This window comes from Schistocerca piceifrons, chromosome 1 (genome assembly GCF_021461385.2).
Source record: "Schistocerca piceifrons isolate TAMUIC-IGC-003096 chromosome 1, iqSchPice1.1, whole genome shotgun sequence".
NCBI classification, from domain to species: Eukaryota; Metazoa; Arthropoda; class Insecta; order Orthoptera; family Acrididae; genus Schistocerca; species Schistocerca piceifrons.
The window spans coordinates 708,381,706-708,399,608 of NC_060138.1; the positions used below are offsets into that span (position 1 = coordinate 708,381,706).

Here is a 17,903-nt window from a genome sequence, read left to right on the forward strand (position 1 = left end):
ATGAGTCAGTGCGGGAACGCTACTTCCTCGTATGACGTCAGAGTATCTGGGGGCAGCCGCGCTGTCTACCGTGTTTCCCGCTAGCCGGGGAGGCGCGGTCAGTGGCGCAGGTTTATAGCGGGCGAGTGCATTCGGCCAGTAAGATTTCTGTAGAGTTAACAAATAGAACAAGTTCTAGGTTGCCCTTCAATAGATTGCCAGTGCCTGTAATCCTTTAACATACGAAAATGAGGAAATGTTGTTGTTGTTGTGGTCTTCAGTCCTGAGACTGGTTTGACGCAGCTCTCCATGCTACTCTATCCTGTGCAAGCTGCTTCATCTCCCAGTACATACTGCAGCTTACATCCTTCTGAATCTGCTTAGTGTATTCATCTGTTGGTCTCCTTCTTCGATTTTTACCCTCCACGCTGCCCTCCAGTACTAAATTGGTGATCACTTGATGCCTCAGAACATGTCCTGCCAACCGACCCCTTCTTCTAGTCAAGTTGTGCCACAAACTCCTCCCCAATTCTATTCAATACCTCCTCATTAGTTATGTGATCTACCCATCTAATCTTCAGCATTCTTCTGTAGCACCACATTTTGGAAGATTCTATTCTCTTCTAGTCCAAACTACTTATCGTCCATGTTTCACTTAGCCGGCCGGAGTGGCCGTGCGGTTCTGGGCGCTACAGTCTGGAACCGAGCGACCGCTACGGTCACAGGTTCAAATCCTGCCTCGGGCATGGATGTGTGTGATGTCCTTAGGTTAGTCAGGTTTAAGTAGTTCCAAGTTCTAGGCGACTGATGACCTCAGAAATTAAGTCGCATAGTGCTCAGAGCCATTTGAACCATATTTCACTTACATACATGGGTACACTCCATACAGATACTTTCAGAAACGACTTCCTGACACTTAAACCTATACTCGATGTTAACAAATTTCTCTTCTTCAGAAACGCTTTCCTTGCTATTGCTAGTCTACATTTTATATCCTCTCTACTTCGACCATCATCAGTTATTTTGCTCCCCAAATACCAAAACTCCTTTACTACCTTAAGTGTCTCATTTCCTAATCTAATTCCCTCAGCATCACCGGAGTTAACTCGACTACATTCCATTATCCTCGTTTTGCTTTTGTTGATGCTCATCTTATATCCTCCTTTTAAGACACTGTCCATTCCGACCAACTGCTCTTCCAAGTCCTTTGCTGTCTCTGACAGAATTACAATGTCGTCGGCGAACCTCAAAGTTTTTCTTTCTTCTCCCTGGATTTTAATACCTACTCCGAACTTTTCTTTTGTTTCCTTTACTGCTTGCTCAATATACAGATTGAATAACATCGGGGAGAGGCTACAACCCTGTCTCACTTCCTTCCCAACCACTGCTTCCCTTTCATGCCCCTCGACTCTTATAACTGCCATCTGGTTTCTGTACAAATTGTAAATAGCCTTTGGTTCAAATGGCTCTGAGCATTATGGGACTTAACATGTGAGGTCATCAGTCCCCTTGAACTTAGAGCTACTTAAACCTAACTAACCTAAGGACATCACACACATCCATACCCCAGGCAGGATTCGAACCTGCGACCGTAGCGGTCACGCGGTTCCAGACTGAAGTGCCTAGAACCGCACGGCCACACCGGCTGGCAAATAGCCTTTCGCTCCCTGTATTTTACCCCTGCCACCTTCAGAATTTGAAAGAGAGTATTCCAGTCAACATTGTCAAAAGCTTTCTCTAAGTCTAGAAATGCTAGAAACAATGAGGGAATATGTTTCTGTAAATCAATTTTCACGGTCGGAATTCCGTTATATACTTCGAACTGCGTATTACTGCCCACTTATTTGTAGTACTGTAGACAGTTCCGGAAGAAGAGAAGGCCGACCGTAAGAAATTATGGTCAAAATCGAAAGGCAAATTACACACCTTAACAGTCCTCAGCCCAAAACCAGCATAGCTTATCTGCACGTTACACTTGGTTGTTGCTGGGCACGAAGGTGTAAGTTCCGCCCGTTGAATCCATGGCTGTTGCACACTTCTCTTCGCCAACAACCGTGACGTAGAAAGCGCTAGGAACAAAATCATGCTGAATTCCACAGGTCTCGTCCACCTCAAAACCGATGTCACCAAAAACTCAGGCGTCGAAGTCATGAATTCTATGGCGAGGTTGGTCGAATCCAAAGTCGATCTACAAAGTACTTCGCCGTACGCGGTGATCCATTTTAGTTTACAAAGCAGCTCAGCCAGCAGCGGCGGAGACGTATACACACTACTTCCGGCCACCACAGTAACCGATGATCAATTCGCGTTGCCCAGGTACACGAAACGGACCGCTTCTGAAAACCGTTGACTGTCCGATTAGAATAAAAACCGAAACGGTATCTCAATATAGGTTACATCCTGTAGAGCAGATTTCTTTTGCAGCTTCTGTGGACGGTCGTTGCCAGGCAACTGGGTTTAATTGAGCATCTCTACCGGTAACTCTGATGATTAAGCTCTCGTTAGTTATTATTGTGGTATTATAGACTATCGATACCACGCAGGCGGCTATACCAGAGCCGCTAGCAGCACGAGTGTCACGCCTCTGAGCTGAGACGCCACTGGCGCCATGGCTCACCGAGATAAAATGACCGACCGACTGCAGTTGTGAGCAGTTGTTAAGGCGGGTTCTTGGTATGTTGTTGTGTGGTTCCAGTCTAAATCAGTCTAGTGTCGACCTAATGTAGCCGCAACTTTCTTTACAAAAGTAATAATTCAGGACTGGCCTTCATTGTAAACCGCAGAAGTGTCTGACTTGTCTCTGTTTTGTCAAGGACTTGTATCTGGAATTCATCAATGAGTCATTGTAATGAAGTTCAGTAAAATATAATAATTTCTAAGAGGTGTGTGTTCTTTCATTTCTTTTATTCTGCTTCAGAACCAATGTACCATTCCGACAGGACATGAGTACTTTTGGCAATGAGATCACCTGATCACTTCAATCATAATCAAGTCCACTTGTGCTAAGAAGTTATCTTTTGCACTAGTTGCCGTGATGTTCCTTTGCTTGCTTGTGTTTTAGGGCTATTACAGCCTACGTCTATACAACGTCATTAATTCTAACCGAGCGAGGTGGCGCAGAGGCTAGCACATTGGACTCGCATTCGGGAGGACGACGGTTCAATCCCGCGTCCGGCCATCCTGATTTAGGTTTTCCGTGATTTCCCTAAATCGATCCAGGCAAATGCCGGGATGGTTCCCTTGAAAGGGCACGGCCGACTTTCTTCCCCGTCCTTCCCTAATCCGATGAGACCGATGACCTCGCTGTCCGGTCTCCTTCCCCAAAACAACCCAACCCATTAATTCTAACGAGTCTTCTTGTACGAACAAGTATTACTCATAAATCATCCCAAAGACTATTTATTCAACATAGCAGGCGGTACAACAAAGAAAAAGCCTGCAATATGTAAGGACAGTCGGACAGGAATTTGAACGAGGTTCCACTCCATAATTATCCCAAAGTTTTGTTGCACATTGTCATAATTGCCTGAAGGTGTTCCGATTGCACCGTTGCGCTGTTTCTGTACGCGCAATATAACATGACGATTTTGCCGGGGACGCGAGGAATGTTACGCACGCGATGGCTACCTGGTTTATGGGATGCTCCGTGGAGAGGAGTGGAAACAAGCCCTGCCTCTTTCTGGCAGGACAGGCAACGTACTGGAATCAATACTGCACTCGTAGTGCCTGCTACAATGTAACGACGTGTTCTAATGTTAGCAGCTAAGGTTGGCAACAGTTGCAAACAATCCGCACTGGCCCGAACTCGTCCGATCGCCACCGATTCCTTCATCCCAGAAAAAGGCGAAATTACACTGGTTGAAAAAGAAAGTGAAGCATCCAGAAGGAGAGGAGGAAACGAAATGTAGCTCCGCGGGTTGAGAGAGTATGCGATGTTACTTTAGTGATTACAAGCTCGAGTCAAATTATTGGCAATTCGAGCCCAATCGTGAGTATAATTTTACTCCCCCTTTGGCCTGGATGCATACACCAGTTCGGTTGCAAAGTGTGTCTTAAAATAGTTGTATCCTCTCCTGAGGCTGTCCGCAGCTTGTGGTCTCGCGGTAACGTTCTCGCTTCCCGAGCACGGGGTCCTGGGTTCGATTCCCTGCGGGGTCAAGGAGTTTCATCTGCGTCGAGATGACTGGGTGTTATTTTGTCGTCTTCACCATCATCATTCATCCCCATTACGGTCGGAGGAAGGCAATGGCAAACCACCTCCACTAGGACCTTGCCTAGTACGGCGGTGCGGGTCTCCGGCATCGTTCCCCTACGCTCTGTCAAGGAGTATGGGCTTCATCATCACCTCCTGAAGCAAGTCGGCCTTCATTTGTTGTAACTGGTCCTTGATATCCCGAATACAGGCACTGAGACGGTGTAGGCTTCCAGACTAGTCCAACACATTGTCTAGTGGGGACAAGTCTGGAAATACTGCTGGCCATAGGAGTACCTCAACATCATTCAGACCCGTCTTAGAGACAGGAGCCATGTGTTGACGAGTATTTTCCTGTTGAAAAATGGCACCACGATTCTGTCGCATGAGAGGTAACACATGAGGACGCAGGATGTCCGTGATGTGCCGTTGTACCGCCAGAGTTTCCTGGGTTACTATCAGCTGAGATCTGGAGTCATACCCGATGGCACCCCATTCCACGAAGACAGATCTAACACAGAATTGCCTCTAAAATCACTGGGAGAATGAGGCATTCGTCCAGACCGCCACCATACTCGCCATCCGGGGTAGTGCTGGACCGTGATTAATTGCTGAACACAGTACAACGCCATTCAGCAGCAGTCCATGTTTCCCGGTTGCGGCATCACTCCAACGGCAGCCGCTATTGTTGTGGTGTTAACGGCTGTCTGAGCATGGGATGGTAATGCCCTAGATCGGCTGCTGCTAAGGTCCGACCATTGATGAGGGATGACACAGAATGTTATAGGGATTCCATTAGTTGTTGTCGAATGACAGGAGCAGTTGTGAAGGGGTTACGATGTGCTTGGTGCAGAATATGGCAACCCTCACTTGTGACGGTCAATCATGGTAGATTGGAACCTGACGACGATTATGCCTGCCCTCCCGTTTCCACTGCACTCCAGCATCAGGTAACTGTCACATTCGAGTATCCCACAACTTTGGTAATTGCCCGATTCGACCAGATGACTAAATTAAGACCGACAACGAGAACCTTTTCAAACTCTGTCAGGAGCTGATAACTCTGCCTCACACAAGTACGCGCGTGTCGATCTGTGATAGTTTACAGAGCCGCGATGAAGTCGAATGTTTGTAGGTTGAGAAACTCTTAGCACTCAAGTATACGAGTAATGTAATTTATGTGCAGGGTACACGACCAGGCGATGTGGACACAACACTGGCTCGCGCAGAGCTGTCAATGTCAAGCGGCAAATCGATACGCCGGGCAGCGAGCGCCCTGACTTCCGCATGGCGGGCACGGGGCTTCGCCGCGCCTGACACGAATTCCAAGTGCGACCGCCGTCCCGTCACAACTTGTAGACCGCCGCCCCTTGACAGTCAACATCTCGGCGACACATATATCTTCGTGCAGCATTTTTCGTGCTCTGTTGACGAAGAATCGGTCTGAAGACAGAAGTAGGGTGGTCCAGAAACCATTTAGGCCTTTTCCTCTGTCTAAATAGAGATTAGGTACTCCTCTTGTCAGAAAAACGGTTGTTCTCCTTTGACCTCACGCGATCTACCGGAATTCTTAAGTTTGCCATAGACCTGTTTTAGAGGACTACGACAGTTACGGTGACATTATGTATTCTCGACCGGACGAGATGGCGCTGTGGTTAGCACACTGGCCTCGCACTCGAGAGGACGGAGGTTCAAATGAGCGTCCGTCCACCCAAATTTACGTTTTCCGTTATTTCCCTAAATCACTCCAGCCAAATACCGGGATTGTTCCTTGAAGGGGAACGGCCGATTTCCTTGCCCATCCTTGAAACAATCTTAGTGTGTGCTCCGACTCTAATGACATCGGTGTTGACGGGACGTTAAACACTAATTCTCTTTCCTTCTTTTATATATGCTTGACATTCTTCAGATATGAGAGTGACCTACAGTAATATGAAATCAGAAGCAGAATCTTCAGACAGACAAGATCGATATAGTAAAGCATTTATTTTGATTACCGGTTTCAGCAAGCCATGTTGCCATCTTCGGATCTCATGTAACACATTTTAATGGATCTCGACCAAGTACACACTATAACGTGTACCATCATAAAAAGATATTTCAAGAACAAGAAAACTTTACTATGCCAACATGTCAAGTATAAAATAGTAACTGCATAAAATGCTACGCTTATTGTATCGACTACACATTAATGAGCCAAAACATTGTGACCACTGCCAACCGCGAGGTTGAATGCCTGCTGGTGGTGTTGCGTGCACGTGACGCAGTAAGGAAAGAATGTAAGCGGAAGAGAGGCGAATATTTGAAAAGGGAATAATTTCCATCTGTAATAAAATATTTACGAAATATGTACAGTGTTACAACTCTGGATGTAAACAACAGTTTGACACAGTCTGTCACAGCAAACAAACAGGTCAGGCACTCACTTTTTACAATGTGACGCAACGCAGAAACGAAAAGTGAATTTTAACGTGGAAATGAGTCAATCGTACACTGCACTAAATTGTCATTCTAAGCATATAATATCAAAAGGACTCATAAAATAAATACGAGACTCACTCTTTACAAAATGATGCAACCTATCCGGCGGGGTCAGAGATTTTCTCTGCCTCGTGATGACTGGGTGTTGCGTGATGTCCTTAGGGTAGTTAGGTTTAAGTAGTTCTAAGTTCTAGGGGACTGATGACCATAGATGTTAAGTCCCATAGTGCTCAGAGCCATTTGATGCAACCTAGAAGAACAAAAACTATTTGAACTTCAGAATAAGTCATTCCTATATTATATTAGATTATTTTTATAAGTATTTTATCTTACAATGTTTTCGGAAAATAAAGATGATTTACAAATGAGGATGTATTCTGAACAAAATCTGTGACCAATCCGGTTTACGATATCCGAGAAGAAAACAAAAGTTACATGGTTCAAATGGCTCTGAACACTATGGGACTTAACATCTGAGGTCATCAGTCACCTAGAGCTTAGAACTACTTAAACCTAACTAACCTAAGGACATCACTCACATCCATGCCCTAGGCAGGATTCGAACCTGCGACTGTAGTGGTCGCGCGGTTCCAGACTGAACAAAAGTTATATGTTTAGCGTAAAGGACACTAAAGAAACTAAAAAATTGTTAATAATGGATCACTTTATTTATTTTAATTGCACATGCAGTAAAATAATTCACAAATAAGAAAATTTCAAATAAAAAGCAGAGTTGCTGAATGAAGTGCGAAATTATAGATATTTACTTAGGAAACGTACGAAAACAAACCACGGGTAAATTTTAGAGTGCAGTGACTGTTTCGATTATGCTATACGGAAGCGAACTTTGGACTACAAGATGACCATATAGAAGCATCATAAATGAGAGTTGTTACGACAACGGGAGAATGTTGAGCACTGTCCAGACTCACAATAAATCATAAAGAAAAAGAGAAGAGCATATATAAAGAGTGAGATGAAATAAGAGATTACAGAACAAATTACAATGGGTAATTACGAAATTGAATGACAACAGAGTATCTCTGAAAGTTAAAAGCTATAAATCGAGGAAACAGGTAAACATGGATACACCGAGAAAGTCACTTCATTTCCGGGCATGCCACGTATGAGTTACGGTAATATAACTGCAGCGGTGGCTTAAAAGAAAAGTGCTTGTTTTTGATTCTGAGCACTTAATATGTCTCATTATTTCCATACTGTGTGTTATGCTGCAAGAGAAAGGGTACTATTTCTTCTTTATATTAGCTGTTTAATGTAATCCTGTTGCAATTACTGCAATATCTGCCGAAGTTTAAGAGTTGTCTAGTGCCTAAAAGATGGAAACGTGTGGTTAAGTATTGCCTCTGTCACATCGACCGGCTGAAACACCTCAGCTGGTTGCTCAGAATAGAACAGCGGCCATCCCTGCGTCGATCCTATCACGCGAGCTCGTCCGCACGATGCAAGCTACTTTCTCTTGATTACAGTAGGCCACTCTGATGCGGCGCTGTCTGAATTAGAACGCCCCTGTAAAAGAAATAACGACACCCGCTATGTTTAAGGGCAAACTACACTGTTCCATTGTGTAAAATATGCTACAATGCTACAAATGTTGGGGCTTTCGATGCAACAATGAGTGAAGCTCAGATTCAGCACACTGTTTTCGCCCATTAGGAAGTTTCTAAGGCACTGTTTGGCGTATAGCCGTAAATTAGCATATCTTAATTTTTCATCAAGCCTATCGAGGAAAAAAGCTGCACCGAGTGCCTATCGCTAAAAATATTATAATTGTTACACACCGTCATCCTCGAGTTAACTAGATGGATTACAACTCAACTTTTGAGAAATAGATACCGGTAGCGAAAATCATCGAAGTCAGCAACAAAGTAATTTGAATTTGGCTTCCGTTTTTTAATTTTAAAACAATGAAATCGTCATGAAACCAATGACACTATATCTCTTTTGCACGAAGATAATTCACAATCTCAAGTAATGAGTAGGAGATAATACCTTTAACAGCATCTACGTTGTACTTGCTCCTTCGTTTAGGACTCATTACTGTGCTTAATCTTATGATAATTTGTAGATTTCACAAAACTTCTGTCACTTTTTGGAGTATTTTGCGTGTTGTGACTCAACTGTTGCACTGTACTCGAATCTTATTCAGTGGCTACAAGTGCATTACTTCTGGTAGAGTTTTGTTAGTTAAAAGATACAGATGTTATAGTAACAACTAGACTGACATTATTATTTTTAATATTGTGGCAGAATTCAACTTCCAGTTTGGGTTATATGACGACAAGTTATAGCACTAGTTGCATTTGTCGTGATTGGGTTATAGAAATCATGGTTTGTCGAGGGGAGGGGAAGACGATTCTCAGTATGCGTGCTGACGCCTCTTGTACTGCCACCTGAAATTATGTTCAGAGCTCGTAATGTTTACAAAACATTGCTGACGCTCACAACACGTGGGCGACGCTGCATACTGTTAATTTGTGTGTTCATAATGATTGAGAAGGTTGCAGCTACTAAAAGTCATGAGACCGCTTTGTAGATGGAAACTGAGAGTGGCGCGGTTTTTGTTACGCATACCTGTGGTGAGAGAAAGCGAGGCGAACACAAACGCTTGCAAGGTGCGTAGTAGAATTGTAAGAGACATTGAGTGGAAATTGATCCTTTTGCATTAATAAGCATCGCTAAGGTTAAAGGTTTCAGCGTTCTCACAAAAGTGTAGTTCCTTTCTCACACTGGCGCCAAACGACGTGGAAAAGATGTAATACGCTCGAATACCAAAACGAATCGCTTACTGGAAATGGGCTTCACTGGTTCAAATAAATGTCTTCAGGCGATGTTTCCTTACGTACGGCAAGGTTCTAAGTTCTCCAGTACATATACACTCAGGAGGCAAAGTATCATAATCAAATGGCTCTGAGCACTATGGGACTCAACTGCTGAGGTCATTAGTCCCCTAGAACTTAGAACTAGTTAAACCTAACTAACCTAAGGACATCACAAACATCCATGTCCGAGGCAGGATTCGAACCTGCGACCGTAGCGGTCTTGCGGTTCCAGACTGCAGCGCCTTTAACCGCACGGCCACTTCGGCCGGCAAAGTATCATAATCCACCCTGCACGGCCTTCGCTACCTGTCTTCTGTGTTGGAATAAGGGAAATGAAGTAGCGGATGCCACTTGTAAGGAAGCTTGCATAATCGATACTGACAGCGAGTCACAATGATTGCCTTCACGGTCTGACTCGTTGGTCCACAGGATGGTTATTCCGGGGTACGATGAATGGTTGAAAGTGAGGGATAACAATCTGTAGATGGTGAAGTGAGTGGTCTGTCCATCCATTAAACTTATCTTATGAGGTGAAGTACGTTAACGAGACCCATGGCTTTCTTCTCCAAAACGACGACCCAAAAGTGTATGTGTCGTTCACGCGACGTCACACCACATTTTCGTTTAACTAACTTTCTCTGCTGTTAGGAAAGTAGTTTACACTTGCACCAGAGAGTTTTCATCTATCACGGACAACGAAACAAAGAATGTTAAGCGCTTTGTGCCCACTCCTTGGTAGCTGAATCCTTGGGGAAGAGTGCGTATTTTAGTCAACAAGCAAGCCCTTTTTAACCACTCTAGCGGGAAATATTTGGCATATTTTTAGTCTCTGCTTTAGTAAATATCTATTCCCTTGTTTAATTTACTCTTCTTATTTCCGTCATTCTGAAATAATTTCGTAATTCACTTCATTTTCTGATGACAGATATTTCTTGTAGTAAGGGAAGTAACGACCAAACTGTCGTTAGTCCAAACCAAACATCGAATGAGAGGCGCGGCGGTCAAAGATATGAACTCATATAACGGAAGAGCGATTTTCAGATTCTCAGCTTGCCATAAAGTTAACAGTTTTCAGTGGTTTGTTTCATTTAGTTCAGACTAATGTCGCTATAATCATTTGAAGTCTACCGCCGAGGTTCTTTCGCTTCCTTGTGCAAGATGAATTACTGCTTCCTCTCTAATCATCCTTTTTCACAACCCAAATGAAAACAACGCAGAATATGATGAACGTACAACTTGGTGATACTGAAATACCGTCACCAGTAACCTGACAGCACAGTGTTTAGACCAACATTCTCAACAATGCCATATTTATCACTCCTGTCTATTGTTTTTTCGGCCTACATTTACCACTGTCGGGTCTCAAGAGTTCACTTCATTGTGCCGTGTCCGTCCTAGATTTCTTCGGCGTGGTGTTTCTGGAACTCTTCCTATTCCGACGCCCCCACCTGTTGCTGTAAGCACTCGCGGATGCGCGTGACGCACTGCGTTGCGAGATAGGAGTGCGGGCGTGAGTTGACGTAGCGCGGAGATCGGGCCGCGGCCGCGGCGGTTCCCAGCTGTGCGCGGCGCGCCATTGGCGGAGCAGAGGGCTGAATCAGCTGGCCGCGAGCGCAGGCCACGCTGCTCATTTGCGTCCCGCGTTCCGGCCGAGTCGCACGCCATGGAGGAGGAGGCCATGTGGAAGAACCTGTACGAGAAGCTGCAGGACGAGCAGCGCAGGAAGGCCGAGGAGAAGAAGGTGACGGAGCACGACATCAGGTAAGGCGCCGCGTTGGCCCAGGTCCGCGTCCGCGCTATTAATAGCGGCTCGGCGCACCGGCGTCGGTGCGGGTGTGGTCAGTAGCGGCGTGGCCGTCGCATTGTAAACACAATACTGTATGTCGCCAGTTGCCGACCTGCGCACAGTGATTGTTACTCTGTCAAAAAGAGATGCGTGTGACTCTTGTGTACTGACGTATTTGCAATCGCTTTGTCGTGTGTCCTCAGTCAACTATATGCTTACGACAACGTGTAGTGACACCCCAGTGGCATTTTCTTAGATGTCAGAGTTTCTCTCCGGATCTTAAGGCTCAGTTTCATTTAACTCAGCGCCCATCGGCACTATTCTGATGTGTACTACCATGGTATAATAATCAGTCCCTGTGAGACCAAACACAGACGTTTAAACTTTTCGATCACCAAGTCATACGCAGCAAAATGCTCCGCTTTTGTCTTGCAATTTGGTGGACAATAGTGCTGTTGTAAATCTGAGGCTTCGATATTTCGTAACGGAGAATTAAAACACCTTATTTAACGTAACATGAACAATCACGTTCGTTATCTACCGCCGCAGAAGACAGCACATGTAATGAGGTCTAGCATCATTTCTCGACGAAGTTTAAATCATGCTTTCACATCGTGCGTTCCATTAAGTGTGTAACAACGCGTTGGATAGATGGTTAGAGGCTTTTCGTACATCGAATGATGACATTTTCAATACATGGCCTTCGACGTGATAATATTTCATTGACAAAACACTGTTCGCTGGAGCCTTTGAAAAAACTACCTGCCCGGCAGTTTACATAAAATAAAATTCTGCATTTAAAGTGGTACAGACAGTATTTATAGTCACCAGATGCCTAAATTACCTTAACACAGCCTCCTCACCGGAAGAACAATAATATACTTAAAAAAAAAGCCTCCTTCCTTTTTGACTAGGAAATGAAAGATCGATGAAGCTTATGTTAGTGTACCCTGATGTTATGTGGACGAAAAAATGCCAGTTTTGTCCTTCGCCATTAATTATTTTTTTAATGATATGCGGCATAGTTTGGAGTGCGCGACGGATACCTGTGGAGAACTGACGAGTGAGAAGTGCAGTTTGTTTACTACTTCTTTATATGTCTAATAGTAAAAATAGTATTTCATAGCGGTTATCGTACAATTCATGAGCCTGCAAGTTTTAAAAGTTCGTAAAAGCTTGCAACCAATACAGGCAGCCAGGTAATACGAACACAGGTATCCGACACGCATTACGTATTGACTGATACTCTCTGCGTTTCATGTGCCTCGGAGCATGTTGCATAGTCCGGTGTCAACAATGGCTAGAATGTATTCTGTGGCCTCTTTCTTGGTTAGTGCTTATTAAATACGAATGCGAGCTAACAGCACGCGAGCTACCTACAAATTCACACTACGGTGCGAACGAGGCTCGTGTGAGAGCAGTGCAGATAGGGAGTTTATGTAAGGAGCGCCTAGTGCTATGAACGGCAGAGCAACGCCGCGTTTGGCAACGACGCAAACCGGCTGCCGCCTAGCTCCGCCACCGCTGCCAGGGGGCCACGGCGAGAGGCTGTCAAACTGAGCACCACGCGGCCGGGCCACTCTCAGCGCGCACGCCGCTACATGACACGCGTCCAGTATTGTACTAAAGGCCACTACTATACACGCACCAATTTATCGGCCGGCCAGCCGACCGACCAATTTCGTGGCAACCCCTTCACACGTCCCGACCAACTGCGCTAAGCGTTTGCAGCGCCGCCCTGTTGTTTTCTTATGTTCACTGTGTTCATGTTCTACGAGATTCCGTTCGTTTTACGCAGAAACAAAAACGGGAGTTTGTTTTTGGCTGTTTTGGGGGTAACAAGGCCAAAAAAGCAGAAATCTGTAGCCAAATAAGATGCTAATGCAAGCAAATAAATTCGCCCACGTTCTGTTACTTAAGCAGCTGAGATCCGATGACAGTGAAATTGCGTGCTTATGGAATATCGTCTCAGCTATGTCACAGTTCGTAGTAATTGACGGGAAGTCATCGAGTAAAACAGAAGTGATTTCTTGGGTTCCCCAAGGTAGTGTTATAGGCCCTTTGCTGTTCCATATCTATATAAACGATTTGGGAGACAAGCTGAGCAGCCGTCTTAGCTTGTTTGCAGATGACGCTGTCGTTTATGACTAATAAAGTCATCAGAAGATAAAAACAAATTGTAAAACAATTTAGAAAAGATATCTGAATGGTGCGAAAATTGGCAGGTGACCCTAAATAACGAAAAGTGCGAGGTCATATACATGAGTGCTAAAAGGAATCCACTGAACTTCGGTTGCACTATAAATCAGCCAAATCTAAAGGTCGTAAATTCAACTAAATACCTAGGAATTATAAATCATCATGATGTACAACGACTCATTTACATTCATATTGCAAATTAATTTGTACAGCTATTTGTACTCTAAAAATCACCATATTATTATTTCTCCCGAAATGAAAACAAGATATACAGATTGAGTTAGCAATTTCTTCCTACCACGTTTTACACATTTCAAACATAGAAAGTCTTCTACGGAATAGGAGTTGTCAAGGAGAAAGTTTTTCAATTTATTTTCAAATTTTACCATGCTGCCTGTTAGACATTTTGTATTACTAGGTAAGAGGTCGAAAATTTTTGTTGTAGCGTTGTGCATCTCCTTCAGTACTAAAGACAACCTTAATGTTGAGTAATGAATGTCATTTTTTCTTCTAGTATTGTAATTATGTACCTCATCGTTCCTTTTGAACTGTAGTAGATTATTTACAACACTTCAACTGGATCAAATGGCTCTGAGCACTATGGGACTTGACATCTGTGGTCATTAGTTTCCTAGAAGTTAGAACTACTTAAACCTAACTAACCCAAGGACATCACACACATCCATGCCCGAGGCAGGATTCGAACCTGCGACCGTAGCGGTCACGCGGTTCCACACTGAAGCGCCTAGAACCGCACGGCCACACCGGCCGGCCAGTGCCATTGTACCCCCACAATTATTAACTAAAATTATTCCTGAAACCTGCTATTTGAATTAAAGTTGACTGAGGAAATACATCACGGCAAAAAAATATATAAAACAAAAAGACGTCCACGTAAACGTTATTCATTTACGTATGTAGCTTAAAAGATGACCTGTAAATTTAAGAAACTCATTTTAAATGCGAAGAAGAAAGGCTACACAAGGGGCTCATCTTTCAATAATACAGCAATAGACACATAAGAAATGAAGCTTTAGCTACTGTTCGCTCTTCATAGCAGAGGGCCTGCGTATGAGCTGGAGTTTTTTTTTTAACAGTTATGACAATGAAATAAGTATATTTCATGGATTAACGGCCATTGAATGTCGATGTTTGTATTTTTAGATTTCATTTCAGATAAGCATCGGAAATAACATTTAAAAACAGAAATATAGAAAGTCGGCGGATTTGTATTCTTTCTGCGTGCACCATGAAACAGTCATGGATATGTTACAAAAATGAAAAAGTGATTTATTTCTTACATCTACATCGCTACATTCCTCGCACAACATGCCACACGAACGTCTGCAGTCTTCCGATTTAATCACAAACTCTGTACTTTAAACTTTGTCCGCCTCTCATCCTGTCATGAGCATGAGAACAGCAGCAGCGCCAAAAGACGAAGTTATGTCGGGTTGTTAGGCACGTGAGCGCCACACACATCAGACAAACGGTCGGTAGGTAGAATAGGGGGCCATTAAAGGAGGACTCACTCGAACAAGTTTGAAAAAGGATATGTAATTGATACCTTCTCCTTGATTTAAAACGGAAAATGTGTGTAAACTTAATTTTCATGGGCTTACAAATATTTCAATAACACAACTTCAGAATAATGTCATTGTTTCCCTGACAAGGCGCTGGTGCAAGTGATTTTCCGTAATCCTCCTCAAACGAAGGGTCAGTTTCTATTCTTGCTCTATAGTAAGGATCTAGGTTTCCACTTGAGTCAGGAAGGGGAGTTATTTCTTTCTGCATGTGACAAAATAGTTGTCAGTTTGAACCAAGAAGCACGAACAGAAAAATAACACAAATATGTAATTTGCTAAATTATTATTGACAAATGGCTACGGTATCTTTAAACTGAACAAACACAACTCACCCATATAAATTCGTAGGCTTCTGGTGGCGATGTATTTATTTATTTTTTGAGATAACGCAGCAGTACACCCAGAAAGATTTTTGAGACAGCTCATCCAGTTTTTTTCTGTTACAAATTATCGATTAACAAGAAAAAATAATCAGTGTAAAAAGTTTAAAATGTTGGTCGTCCATATTTATGAAAACTTGCAATCGAAGACTCGTGTATTAAGTCAGCTACCTATGCCATAGGAATAAGATAATGGGTTCATATGTGTAAGTAAGTTGAAGTTTTCGTATGTTTCCATTTATTCGTGCCCTGCAGTATATTATCTTCCCTCAAACAGAAAGTATTCATTGCGCTAAGGAACTTCGTGTAAATCCACTAAAGAACGTAGTGTAAATCATTCTTGAGGTTCACACACGAGTATCGTACAGCTTTTAAACAATTTGGTTAACTAAAGCTAGCAGTACGTTTATTCATTGATAAGGTTTGTCTGCAACAATCCATTTGGGTTTGAAAGTAAAAAAAATATTTAAGAACCCATCAACATATCTTCTTCACGAGCCACCTTACAGTATAACACTATCATCCGCCTTCCGTTTCCACTTACTTTCCCTAATGGTGAGTGAAAAGAACGACTCTCGGTAAGCCTTTCATGAGTTGGAATTTAATTTACTCGTCGTGATTTTTGTAAGATAAGTGAAGGATGAAGTAATATGTTTCTTGACTCTTCTCGGGACGTGCATTCGCGAAATTTTATGAGTAAACCTGTGTGACGCGAGACACCTGTCTTGCAGCGCTTGCCATTGCACTGGCTGACCATCCCCGCCACCCTCTCGCGGTTGCTACAGATACTGATGACGTAACGCACCGCACATTCTTGGATCTCATCTACAAATCTCACCTGCTAAGAGTCTCAGACTACGAGCAATGTTTTTTAATTGGCCCTACGCGGACATTTTAAGCCGCCGTATCCACCGGTGAATTCCATTTTCATGGAAGTGTTTCTACGACTTTGAAGTATCCGAAGGAAAAATGATCAGATTTGTCTTCTAAGAAACCTGTACACAGTAATGAATGAAAAATACAACAATCCATTCGCAAAAAAGATGGAACCATTATGGTTTAAGTGTCCCTTTGCGATCTCACAAACTCCACACGAAAACAAAATGTTTGAGAAACAGCAGTAGCGTTTTCGAAAGCATAATTCTTTTCCCTTTGACGACTCCTTCCTTGCCACATAGATATTATTTCCTAGAAATAAGAAGCTAAGAACAAAGCGATATATACTAGTTATGTTCAGTTGACAGATTCGGTATCATAATGTTTGCTTGCCATTTGGCGACGGCCTCCCATCGGGTAGACCGTTCGCCTGGTGCAAGTCTTTCGAGTTGACGCCACTGCAGCGAACTGCGTGTCAATGGGGATGAAATAAGTACAGCACAACACCCAGCCGGGAATCGAAGCCGTGCCCCTTTGCACAGCATTCGGCCGCGCCGACCACTCAGTTACCAGGGGCGGACATCATAATGTTTATGTTAATCTACTTGAACCGAACTGAACCTGATGTGTCAGATGTATAAATTCCCCTTGTAAATGTGTCCGTTGAGTATTTGTCTTATTCTACATAAATTAAGAGAGACGAAAAGATGGACATTCCAGACTAATACTTTAAAGAAATATTTACTAACACAAGTTTTTCGACGTAACTTTTTTCCCAGAAAGGTTTCTCTTGCTTTTATTCGTCGGCATTTTATTTCTCTTTAAACCTTCTGTCGTCATTTTTCTTTGCTGCCCAAATAGCAAAACTCGCCTAGTACTTTTACTGCCTCATTCTCTAATATAATTGTCTCAGCGCCACCTGAGATAACTATATTCTGTTCTACATTGTTTTCTTAATGCTCTTTCTGTAACGTATTTTCGATACATTATCGTGTGCATTCCGTTCAATCGACCTTACAAGTCCTTTCTGTTTCTAGCAGGACGACAATGTCATCGGTAAACACACAAGATTTCTTCCTCCCTTAACATTACTTCTTTTTCCAAATTTGTCCATGGTGTCCTTCACTGCTCGTTCAGTATACAGGTAAAGTAACGCCGGAGAAAGGCTGTCTTTCTGGCTCACTCCTTTTTTAATTACTGCTTTCTTCTCTTGTTCTTTGACTCTTAACTGTAATCTAGTGTCTGTACAAATTGTGGATAACGTTTATCGCTGACAACTTACGAATTTCGAAATGTGTTTTCCAGCCAATACTGAGAAAAGCTGTGCCCAAATATGTAAATGTAGGTATCCATTTCTTCAGTCTTACAAGTCGTAGGCCTCTGCTGCAGCTCACATTTCTCTGGAACCCAAACTATACTTCCTACAGGTCACCTTCTGACAATCGTCTCATTCTTCTGTAAATAATTCATGTTATTACTTTGCTATAATGACCTGTTAAAACATTTTTTTTGATAGTTCTCATCACGTGTATGTCTCCAAAACATGTTCAAATGTGTGTGAAATCTTATGAGACTTAACTGCTA

The 17,903-nt window shown here is 43.1% G+C and overlaps 1 protein-coding gene across 2 annotated transcripts in view; it reads left to right on the forward strand.

The window, feature by feature from the left end:
- LOC124710756 (protein unc-13 homolog 4B) overlaps positions 1-17,903 on the forward strand; it is a 178,828-nt gene that overhangs the window by 37,211 nt on the left and 123,714 nt on the right. Inside the window, exon 1 of one of the 2 annotated variants that reach the window (XM_047240951.1) lies at positions 11,065-11,253. The exons of the other annotated variant lie outside the window; for it this stretch is intronic. Coding sequence (XP_047096907.1) covers positions 11,156-11,253 — 98 coding nt within the window. The 5' untranslated portion in view covers positions 11,065-11,155. Of the gene's footprint in view, positions 1-11,064; positions 11,254-17,903 lie in introns of those variants that run through there. 2 annotated transcript variants of the gene reach the window in all.